Source organism: Podarcis tiliguerta, assembly GCF_965153285.1.
Source record: "Podarcis tiliguerta genome assembly, chromosome: 9".
NCBI classification, from domain to species: Eukaryota; Metazoa; Chordata; class Lepidosauria; order Squamata; family Lacertidae; genus Podarcis; species Podarcis tiliguerta.
The window spans coordinates 59,686,062-59,698,252 of record NC_139542.1 but is presented as its reverse complement, the minus strand read 5'-3'; the positions used below and the strand labels follow the sequence as shown (position 1 = coordinate 59,698,252).

Genomic DNA, 12,191 nt, shown 5'->3' with positions numbered 1-12,191 from the left:
AGGTACCACTCCAGTGGGAAGGTAAACGCCGTTTCCGCGCGCTGCTCTGGTTCACCAGAAGTGGCTTAGTCATGCTGGCCACATGCTTGGCTCCCTTGGCCAATAAAGCGAGATGAGCGCCGCAACCCCAGAGTCGGTCACGACTGGACCAAATGGTCAGGGGTCCCTTTACCTTTACCTTAATTCAGTTTTACTAGCAAACCAGAGGTTAAACTAATCCCTTTCCAGCCCCAGGAGGAGCATGGGGAGCATTTGTGCAACACACCTACACATTGCAGCCGACACGTTAATATGTCGCGACACACAGTTTGGAAAGCTCTGTGCTAAAGTATTCAGGTCACTTAATCTCAAAATATTCACACTGCTGTGACACATGTGCACACACACATGACGGTAAAATTACTTATAGTAGTTGGTATCACTCTAGAAATCTCTCACCTTTACTGTTAAAAGTATGTTGAGGAGAAAATACCAAATATATGTGGCTTCTCCCATTTTTCAAGTCTCTTTTCTGGCTGCCACTTTAAACCAAACATACACACATCCAACTGAGGGTTACTAAGACCTCCCCATACTCTCAACGTGTTGTCTAATTTGTGTCTTGAATTTCACTTTACTGACTGCTGTTAGGAACTAGACTCCATGCTCTACATTTTGAGGGAGAGAGGTAACATGTTCAACCTTCTCTGGAGTTGGACGATCCATATACTTTTGTGCACTTTTTGATGTTTTGTTTATTGTTTATTGACCACTTTTGTTATGTGATTTTTTTATATGTTGTAAGCCACCTTGAGCATGGTTTTAATTTTGGAAAGGCAGCTTACAAATAAAATGATTGGTTGACTGATACATCAAATTTCAGCTTTCTTATCAGTTGTGGTGAAAATAAATTTTATGCTACATCTCTGAGTAAGTAAATGAGAAGGATACAAATGTGTGTCCAGGAATAATAATCTGTTCTGATAATAAAGTATAGCAGTTCCTTTCTTAGTTCTTAAGCACCACCATTTTATTTCTTAGCTAGCATTCCTTTTAAAACAAGATACTTTCCTATCTATGAACGGCTGCATGGGAATTTGAACTCATGTGTCCTATTTTAGGCTAGTTTTAAGAGATTGCTTATGTACTGCATGTTATTTAGGAAAGAGGCTAATACTCCTGAGCTATTATTTAGGAGCCTCACTGCAGTACAGATGGTGGGATTTGTGACTGTAGCTAAGCTCAGAGATTGAAAAGAACATTACTATATAAAATGGAAAAAAGAGGCACTCTTGCTATCTCCCTCAGAGTTCAAAAGGCTATGAACTGTTGACAGTTGCTCTCAATCGTCTTAATGTGCTTATAAGCTAAGCCACTGCATATTTTAAGTAAGGAGAACATTTGTCAAAGTACACAAACTTTCATTATGTTGCAAACAAGCATTAAGTCAGGATAAAAATAGTAGACCAGAAAATGTAATATGATTCTTGTGGTGTGATGTATCATCACCTTTGTACCTCCCTAGATATATGGGTTTGATACTGCTTTAGAAGAATGCTCTCCAGGAAGGTCAAAGGGCCAGTTCCTAGAGGATAAGGGCAAGCTAATGTGCAGTCAATATGAACTCAAGAAAAAGGGGGAAGGGTTGTTGACATCATTTAGTCCCCAGATCAAGACCCAACACCCACACAATCTTTGTCTCCTACTTCCTCCTTCCACACTTGTTTTCTTATTGCAGACAACTGTGGTTGTCTCCCTGCCTTTCCTTTCCTACTTAGCCCATGGTGTTGCTAAGTCGTGATGCTTCCTCCTTCTCCTCAATATCTCCAAGCGGGGGTGAGGAACCTGTGACCCTCCATCTGTTGTTGGACTACAGCTCTCGTCTGCTCTGACCATTTGCCATGCTGGCTGGGGATAGTGGGAGTCTGTGGTTCTTGTTACACAAGCTACCGTATTTTTCCATGTATAACACGCCCCCGTGTATTAAGACGCCCCCTGTTTTGGAGGACTCAAAATTAATAAAATGGGGGGAGATTGCCCCTGTGTATAAGACTACCCCCCTTTTTAAACTTTATTTTTTAGTAAAAAAACCCTAGTTTTATACACGGAAAAGTACGGCATTTCTTAAAACCTTTGGATATTTTAATTCGGACTTCAACAGTCTTGCTTTTTCTTGTGTTTTCAATGAGCCTGAAGACAAAACCTTGCATGCAAATGTTGTAGCTCATAATTGGACCCATATCAAAGAACCAGAATGAATCTACTATAGTGCTGTGGCTTTTAAATAATGAAATATACTTTATAGCTAGCTGAGGATCATCTGAGGCTTTAACATCCCTATGTTTAAATATGACTTGATTCCTGTAATGCTTTTGCCCTAAGTGTGAATCACTGTTATTAATGGCTGATATATATAATTACACAAGAAGCTTTTCATTTTATTGCTTAATTTTATACAGTCACTGACATAACTCTTAAATGATAAAAGAGGGAAATTGTGTTAACCGTGTAAATATCTTTCCTTTCAGAAGTATAAGTCTTCATCAAAAATTTGTTTGATGACTCAAACATGGATCCCATATCGTTCAAAGTTAAAAATCCTGAAGCAACCAGTGATGGCTCAATAGACTTCAGTCTTCAGCTAGTAGGTTCTCTGCCAGTACATTCTCTAACCACTATGCCAGTGCTCCCTTGGATTGTGGCAGAGATTCGGCAGCTCAGCACGCACTCCTTGAAGGAAGAGCCTAACTCCAGCCAAATACGGCTTTACGTCTCACCTACCAGGCTGCGATGTGAAGCAGACACAGGGAAAACCCAGCAATGGGATCCTCTGATTTGTTCCAGCCTATTTGAGTGTAAGCCACAGCATGTCCACAAACTGATTCACAACAGTCATGATCCAAGCTACTTTGCCTGCTTAATAAAAGATGGAGCAACAAACCCCCAAAGTATCTGTTACGTATTCAAAGCTGATGATCAAACAAAAGTAAGTGATATATTTTTGTTTACATTCAAACCGAGAGTTATTAACAGCTCTTTTAGAGAATGTGTTGCAAATTAAGATGGCATTTAAATAAATTGTATGGTAGAGAGATGCAGCTTCTGTGATGGTTTGTCATCCATGCCATACATTTAAGATATGTTACTTCACACAAAGAATCCAGGGAACTGTAGTTTTATAAAGGTACCGGGATTGTGGCTCTGTGAGAGGTAAACTACACTTCCCAGGATCCTTTATAGGAAGCCATGACTGTTAAAATGCTATAAATGTGCTTTAAATGCATAATGTGGATGTGAATAGTACTATTCCATACAAGCTGTATATGATTATTTTCTCAATATGTAAAACAAAGTATCCATTCATTTATCCAGGGCTTCCACTATTTCATGAATATAGGACCTCTCAAACAAATTATATTAGTACTCTATGAAGCTTGGTATTCAGTCTGTGTCAATGTGCAAGAAGAAATTGTTCAATAAAAGTGGTGCAAATAGGGCAGTTAAAAAGGTAAAGGTACCCCTGCCCGTACGGGCCAGTCTTGACAGACTCTAGGGTTATGCACCCATCTCACTCAAGAGGCCAAGGGCCAGCGCTGTCCGAAGACACTTCCGGGTCACGTGGCCAGCGTGACATCGCTGCTCTGGCGAGCCAGAGCCGCACATGGAAACGCCGTTTACCTTCCCGCTGGTGAACGGTCCCTATTTATCTACTTGCACCCGGGAGTGCTTTCGAACTGCTAGGTTGGCAGGCGCTGGGACCGAACAGCGGGAGCGCACCCCGCCACGGGGATTCGAACCGCCGACCTTTCGATCGGCAAGCCCTAGGCACTGAGGCTTTAACCCACAGCGCCACCCGCGTCCCTGACAATAGGGCAGTTAGGGAGTGATAATTATCCTGTTTGTGCCTTATATCTTTAACTCTCAGCTTCTGTTATCTAGAGAACAGATTCAACTAGTACAGTTATCTCTGAATATGGCAGTGTATTAGGGGACCATTAAAATTTTTAGCCATTTTCTTTCCATTGTGACTTTCTTTCCCCATAAAATAACGAAAACTGTAGATTGGTGGTAGGCCAGGGGTGTCAAAGAAAATTCTCAGCACCCTCAGTAGCTTTTTAAGGGGCTACTTGAACTAGTATAAAACTACTGTAATATGAATCAATAGTATAGATACGCCATAGATAACTTGTGACAAAAGTTTTTGCTTTTGTGTTTGTACAACCTTCAGATTGGCAAGCCCGATAGGCTGAGTGATTTAGACCACAGCATCACCCGCGTCCCCACAGTAAATATGGCTTATCATAGGCTCCCCAAAGAATGGAATTGCAGTTCCTCTAGGAAAGGGAATAACTGATAAACCAGTTTTAAGTCTGCAGTATACATACCTCTTTCCATTCCAGACCACATGCTAGTAAATATTAGTCTAGTCTAGTCTGAAATTTGAGAGCCTAAAGGCTGCCACTGTGGGTATTAACTAAAGTGTAGGGTAACAGTGCTGGGACTGACATGCCCCAAACTGCTACGTAATAAATATGTTGTGGCAACAGCATTACAGATTTGTTCAAGATGGCCAGAGGCTGATAGTTCCTTATCTACCTGTTTTCCTACCTCAGTTCTCAATTTGCCTGGAGTTCTGATCTTTAGTAGCTATATGATGTCATATTGTGAAAACAGAATGGCTTGAGTGTCCCTTGCTTTGAGAAATGTTGGTCTCAATCAGTGAATGTTATGTTATAACCATGACACTTAAAAGCATAGGATGTCTACCTGCCCCGCCCCCTCCCAAAATACTGATGGCAATAATAATCACCTCAAACACTAGTACATGATGTTATTATTGGTTACTTTTGTTAATATATATTATTGATCACTGTTTGCTGTCTACCACAATGCCCCATTTTGTTTTACACTGTGAAAAAATGATGGTAACATTTACTTGCTTGGCTAGTTCTGGGAGCAGTTTGACATAAAGTTTGAAGAACAAAACAGTTAAGTAGAGGACTGTGCATGATTTAGTTTCTTTTGGGGGTGTCAGTTTATTATTAACATCATGTTCTAGGAAAGAGCCGAACATTTTCACACAGCTACGAACATCAAATGGATGCAAAATTTATAGTTCTAAAGCATAACATAACATAAACATCTTGTCCTTCTCTAAAAGTCTTATCACGTAAAAAGGATCCTGATTTGGAAGAAGCTCAAATAATTGTGACCCTTGTTTATACCAAGTAAAACAAATATTTCTTTAGAAAAACATTTTTTTAAATACTTTGCTGCCAAATATGTAGTGAGCCTCTAAACCAGTTCTGGTATTTGTAATCTGAAGGACAAATGTATCTTTAAAAAATCTTTCCGTAAGATTGTTTTTGGGGTAGCATTTTAAACTTGGGGAATGGTTTTTACTTTAGTCATTAGGTGGCTTCTCAGCCATGTGGAAGCTTTTGAAGTTGAGAATGGGTATTTTTCACGAGACTTTGCTTGAGATCCATGAGCTCTCTCACACTATTATAATGGTGTGGCTGCTTCTTTAGGAGCATTGCAAAATTGGAGTGCTGTAATATGGTAGCAGACATTGGCCAGGAACTGAAGAACTGGGGGTCTCTGCCATGGGAACATATTCACCCAGTGCTTTTCAAGCTGCACTGGCTCCCGGTGGAGTACAGGGTCAGATTTTAAGGTGCTGCTTTTGACCTTTAAAGCCCTTCACGGCCTAGGACCCTCGTACCTACGGGACTGCCTCTCCTGCTATGCCCCACGGAGAGCCTCAAGGTCCATAAATAGCAACACCCTAGTGGTCCCAGGCCCTAAGGAAGTTAGATTGGCTTCAACCAGAGCCAGGGCCTTTTCAACTCTGGCTCCGGCCTGGTGGAACACTCTGCCTCATGAGACCAGGGCCCTGCAGGATCTGATTTCTTTCCGCAGGGCCTGTAAGACAGAGTTGTTCCGCCTGGCCTTTGGCTTGGAGCCAATTTGATTCCCTCCCTCCCTCTCTTTCTTTTTTCTTTTCCCTCTCCTCCTGCGATGGGGCTACATTTTAATATTTTAATGTTCCATTATTTTAAAGTAGTATTTTATTTTTGTTTCTAAGTTGTAATCATTCATCTTGTTTTTATTATTGCTTGTAAGCTGCTCTGAGCCCAGCCAAGGCTGGGGAGGGCGGGGTATAAATACAAAATTATTATTATTAACTGTGCTAATTCAGTGTTCCAAGGTGATTCTTGACTTGTGCTTCCTTTGAACCCTTTCTTTGCCTTTTGAACAAAAATGGAAGTTTGTGATTTGGGTGTATCTGTTACTCAAAAAACAAAAATCCCTCTGCAGAAGCGCAAGTCCTGGAAGAGACAGGACTTTCCATTTTAGGTCCTGGCCATATCAGTGAAACACAAAACGTATAGCATTGAACATGCATTTTATACCTAAGGTTAGCAAACTCATTAACAGTAAGTTTTTATTTAAGAAGGAAGTGAGAGAAAAGTGCAGTCATGCACTTTCTCTCACACTCCAATTTTCTTCCTCACTTCCTTCTTTGGGGAAACCAAAGTTAACAAACTGGCAAATGCTGGTTTACACCAACCATGAACCAGAAATCATGACTGGAAGTAGGTTCTGGTTTGGACGCATACTTTGACTTACACCAGGTGTGGGGAACCTGTGAGCCAGATGCTATTAGACTGCAACTCCCATGAGCTTACTGGGGTAAGCATGGTCAATGGTCAGGGATAGCGGGAGCTGTACTCTATAACATCTGGAAGGCCAGAGGTTCTTTCTCTCAGGCTTGCATAAAGCATGGCTTGCCCAATGTCCAAACTGATTATGTAAACCATGCAAAGAATGGTATGCCTGAATTAGAAAAGAATCAACAGCATGTGCATGAAGGAGAGAAAGTATACTGTTCTATTCAAGCTTTAGAGTTAAATAATAAGATGAAAGTATAACTATACAATACAAAGGGTAATGGTTGGTTGAAATGAAAAAATTCAATGTCCACATTAGGACAATATCTTTATTAGGCCAACCAAAATATCACAAAGCAATGCACAATCTTTTGAGTTCTCCTGAACTCTTAATAACGCTAGATAGTATACAAAGCAAGAAAATAAAATAAAAGTGGGGAGGAGAGAGAGAGAAAAAACTCCAATTGCTGGTGATTAACCCATCATTTCCTACATGTGTTTTATGATGGACTGATAGGGGAAATAGCAGACATTCATATGAGGTCCCCTAGGTTCTATACAGGTGTAGATTCTCTATCTCTGGAAATAAAAAAATACAAGTTAGTTTTATATCGCCAAATCTTATTCTTTAGTCTTTGATCTCCTCTACAGAGGCCAGTCAAACAATTTTAGCATCAGGTGGTTTTGCTTCAATGAGAAAACAAGCCTTCTTAAAACCTTTGATCTCAGAATGCTATTGAAGTGTTCGACTTTGATACTTAACTCCACAAACATGCATAGGAAGTATCTTGAGAAACTTATTCTGGCCTGGCCTGGCCAAACAATAAACACATGCTGGCCTACTAATTGCTGGTCAACAGGCCCTTCTGCAAGGTGGGCTTATATTTATATTGGGCTGGGAAGCCTCAAGCCCAGAGGCAGAACACTTTCCTATGGCTATGCCCTCCCCTCATTGTATGCTTCCTTAGTGCTTTTGTTTGCCTGGAATGTATCGTTGACATCTAATAATGCTTCTCATATCCTAGATGGCATATGGAGGGGTGTATGTAGAAACATCTGCATTTGCATGGCTGGAATGTATAAAGGAAAGAGTCATACCCAATGTTATGCCCACTTTTGCCTCTGGTCCCACCTACTATGGGCACATGGCCCCCACAAGCTTCTCTCTGAGGTAATGTGGCCCTCAGGATGCAAAAGCTGCCCTATCTTGATTTGTATGAAACATTTCTGGATTTCTACAGGTTTCACAATCTAACAGGTATTCATATACAGTTATACCTTGGGTTGTGAACGCTGCGGGTTGCACGTTTTCGGGTTACGGACAGGCGGAACCCGGAAGTACCGGAACAGGTTATTTCTGGGTTTTGGCGCATGCTCAGAAGTGCTAAATCGCGCTTTGCGCATGCGCAGAAGTGCCAAATCATGTTGCGCGCCTGCGCACACAGACACAGCGCTGCAGGTTGCCAATGTGCCTCCCGCACGGATCACATTCGCAACCCGCGGTTCCACTGTAATGTTTCAGCTGTTAGAAGCCCCTTTTCCCATGCAAGCCAACAAAATATCTACGACTGAAAAACCCCACAAAGTCTTTTATTTCTGGAAATAGAGAAATTGTGAATTGTCAAAAAGCTGTTCAAAATCCACCAATATTTTCAAATGGCTCTGCCCTGCTAACACAATTTTGAGCAGTTGCTTCACTCAGTATCTAAAGTTCAGAGTTTGGCTTTCCAATTTTTTACACCAAGTCAATTTAGAAGCTCAAGTAAAAGAATGCAACTTCGTAGCTGGAGTTGGAAGAGAGGAAAAGAGGGCCACCACACAGGTGCATTTTATTATTCTTTATCTTAACCAAAAGACTGAAAAACAAGAAGATACAGCAGTGGTTACCAACTGGTGGTCCATGGCCTGCAGGGGGTCCGTGTAAACCACCCAGGGTTTTTTTTTCTGAACAGTCAAATATATTTGTTGCTTAGGATGCAAAAACTTAATAATAATAGCACCCAATTGGTACTGCACCTTTGTCAACCTGATTCCAATCTGCAACTTAGAATAATATTTTTTGGGAATGTGTTTAGAGAAAAATCCATATTTTTGAGGCTTGTATAGCTGGCTTATACTGTAACCAGCCTTTGTTTGATTCCAGTTCCTCAATAATGATTTGAAGTAACTATTAGGACCAACAGCAAGAGTCTAATGTGAAGAATTCCCCCCACCCCAAAGTTGGCTTCCAGCATATCCTCTGAACTGACTTAGGGACATGATAGGCAGGGAGGGATGAGAGAGGGGAGAGTAAAAGTGCAGTTGCGTAAACATAAGCTTTGTTTTGCCTAGAGGCGAAGAGTCTGCAACAGTACAGATAGTATCGTATTACAATTGGACAGTTAAGTATAGCAGTAACCAGTTGCGATCAGTTGGAGTACTGGATTTGTCCCATGTTTGCTGTAAATGTCCTCAGTACTGGCTAGAAATAGGATGTTTATCTAAGTGACTTTGTGCCTGACAGGTTTGGTAGTTCTTAGGTTATTTTAAAGCCACTATTTCTTAGTGATTATACTTAATGAGCAGAAGAAAGATGAAAGTTACCCACATTTTCTTTTATTTTAGTATTTTATGCGGTGTTTTTCTTATTGTATAGTCTTTTATTTTGAGGCTATCATGTGTATTTTGTATTGGAAAGACTGCTAATAACCGCTATAAATAAATAACACCAAGCATCAAATTGTACATTCACTTCAGTGTGTTCACTTTTTGTTACAAAACCATATTATTTCACATGGATGTGTATTTCTATTCTTTAGAATGGAATATGACCTGAGAGACCAAGGTTCAAATCCTCACTTAGCCATGAAACTCAGTGAGTGACCTTGCACTAGTCAGTCACCACCTCTCAACCTAACCTATCTAACAGAGCTTGTTAGGGTAAAATGGGAAGCAGTAAGTCAGGAACCATGTATGCCACCTTGAATTCCTTTAGTGAAAAGTGGGATATAACTGGAACAATACAATACATGCACGCTGCTGAAAGGCTAGTGGAAGTGTCTGGCATTATGATCAATAGTACAGTAAGCTACCAGACTACACAGCCAGTCAGGACTGAGAACTGATGAGGATTGTGTACATTATTCCCACTATGAAAGGCATAGAAAAGACACAGCAAATTCCCCAAACATTGGTTGCTAGCTTTAGCTTCGTGACGGAGGATTATTATGTAATTTATTGTTTATATCTGACACCAAGGCTTTTGTAAGCATCTCTCTATTAAAATTACCCAGACAAGACATTCAACTGTGGGATTAGAGTTAGTATTGTTCATAGTATTTGACTAGCAAATGTTAAGACAATCTGCAAAGTTATGAAGAAATACTTAGAGAAACACTCCCCTCTCCACTCAGATTTATATAAATGTCAATGCCAGCAAAAATTGTACTGGTGCCCTTTTCTCTCTTCTGTCAAATGCTGCAGACCTCATTTATTTTCTTTGTAAGGTTGCTCATAACTTTAAAAATGCAGCTGATTTTCATTTGAAGGAGCAGAAATAATTGAAACTTGAGTGCATTTAGCTCTCCTGAGAGAAATAAACGTTTTAACAGACTTGTCAGAAAAGTAGACATTTTAAACATGGAGCAAAAAATGACATTTGATTTAAATCAAGGGCCACTAATATGGCACTCATGTTCCCTCAGAGGCCTTCCCTGGTGCCCATGGGGTCACCTGCTGAAATGAGGCTTGAAAGAAGCATCTTGTAGCCCATAAAATAGGGTATGGTGTTCTTTGTTGTCTGTGTGGTGCTCACAACAGTTTGTCTTTTTTGCAATTGTGCCTGAAACGTTTGGCGACCAGTAATTTAAATGATCCATCTTATAGCTCAAGAAATATCTGCTAACATCTGTAACATTGATCCAGAAGCACAATCAGTACTCCTCTGAGAGAAAGTTATGTTCTTAGGGGAAGGTCCATACTTCAGAGGAAGAGTATATGATTTGAATGTAGAAAGTTCCAGGTTCACGCCCAGGAATTACCCCAAGGTAGGCTGCAAAAGACCCTGGTTTGAAACCTTGGAGAGCCACTACCACTCACTCCAGAGAGAAGATTGCACTGAACCAGATGGACAAATGATCCAACTCAACATAATGCAACATCAATGTTGGGCACCCATTGGGCAGTGTCTGTGACATCACAAATCAAATGTCCCTATTCCTGAAATTTGGGGGCAAAACATCATGTTTAAAAAGAAAAAAACTGTGCATAGCTATCCTTTCCTGTACCATTTCCAATGTGTGTGTTTTTTTTTGGGGGGGGGGGAATAGGTAAACAGGCTTTCCCCATCTCCACAATAGCAAGCTGTTTTTTTCTTTCTCCACTATGTTTGTGCAGTTATACAGTATTGCTGTTGTAACATTGGAGACACCATTGTAGCACTAAGAGAGAAGTAGTTTTTGTTGCCCCATTTTTTTAAAAAAAAAACCTCAATACAATCGTTTAACTTTATAAGGAGAGAACTCTGTGAAACAGCAGAGTGCCAAACTCAAATAACTCAACCATTAAGCTATAGGTCAGCTCTAAACTCAGGAACATGACCAAAAGCAAATAATAAATTCTAGTTCGCAAGCACATGCCTTGCAGAACAATGTTTTAGGTCAGAGAAAAATGTGAGTCCAGTTTGATGTTCTAAATCAACAGCCCACAACAAAGGCCTGCTTGGATTTTCCAGGAGGCTGCTATATAGTCGAAACAGCCAATAAGGCCACATGTGGTCAATAAGCAACAGGTGGCCCTGAGCCGTTGAATAAATAGCACCAAGAAAATCCAGCCGAGGAACTCAGTCCTGACAAGAAGCAAGGAAGATCTGACAAATGTAGAGATTGCAGTGAACATTGAAAACCACCACCATCCAATCTACCTTTTATTGTTGCACATGGTGTATAGGTAGAGCCCCATGCTTGCAACTTGATCAACAGGAGCTATGCACCTAGTTTTGCAAGTGGGGAGCATACAGTTCGTATGGACAAGGAAACACATATAGGCCCCTCTGTGCACATTAAGACATATGGGGAATGTGGACCACAACCCCAATTTCCCACGACACATACAATTAATTGGTGAGATTAAGCAACTCACCTTCCCACCCACTGGTTTTCCCCTGCCAGTATCCTGCCCTCTTTCATGTCTCCTTTTTCTCTGCATCCCTAGGATGCCTTGTTGTGCTGCAGTTCCCTAAAACAGCCACACTGTGGAGCTATGGCATTTGCAAATGTTCAACGTTCCGACACTGAATATGTAGGATGCAGGTATTTAGCAATATTTTATCACATTATTTCCTTAGGAAAAGGCCATGGCAAAAATCAGAGTGGTGGTGGGCACCACTGAGCATAGACCCAGCTTATGTGCTGACTTTAAAACTCGGCACTTCTTGCTAAATATTAGATTTTACAGTCTTTTCTATAGGACGTGAAATGTCTTCTCTGTGTGCGTGCTGAGATTAGAGGCATAAGGGTTTCCTGCTGCATCAAAAACTGTTACCTTTACCAGCTTCAGAAC

The 12,191-nt window shown here is 40.8% G+C and overlaps 1 protein-coding gene across 6 annotated transcripts in view; it reads left to right on the top strand.

The window, feature by feature from the left end:
• TBC1D1 (TBC1 domain family member 1) overlaps window positions 1-12,191 on the top strand; it is an 81,416-nt gene that overhangs the window by 4,307 nt on the left and 64,918 nt on the right. For 3 of the 6 annotated variants that reach the window (XM_083458029.1, XM_083458025.1, XM_083458028.1), the window contains exon 2: window positions 2,508-2,965. In XM_083458029.1, coding sequence (XP_083314155.1) covers window positions 2,549-2,965 — 417 coding nt within the window. In that variant the 5' untranslated portion in view covers window positions 2,508-2,548. The remainder of the gene's footprint in view (window positions 1-2,507; window positions 2,966-12,191) is intronic. The other 3 variants (XM_083458027.1, XM_083458026.1, XM_083458030.1) reach the window with 1 other exon arrangement.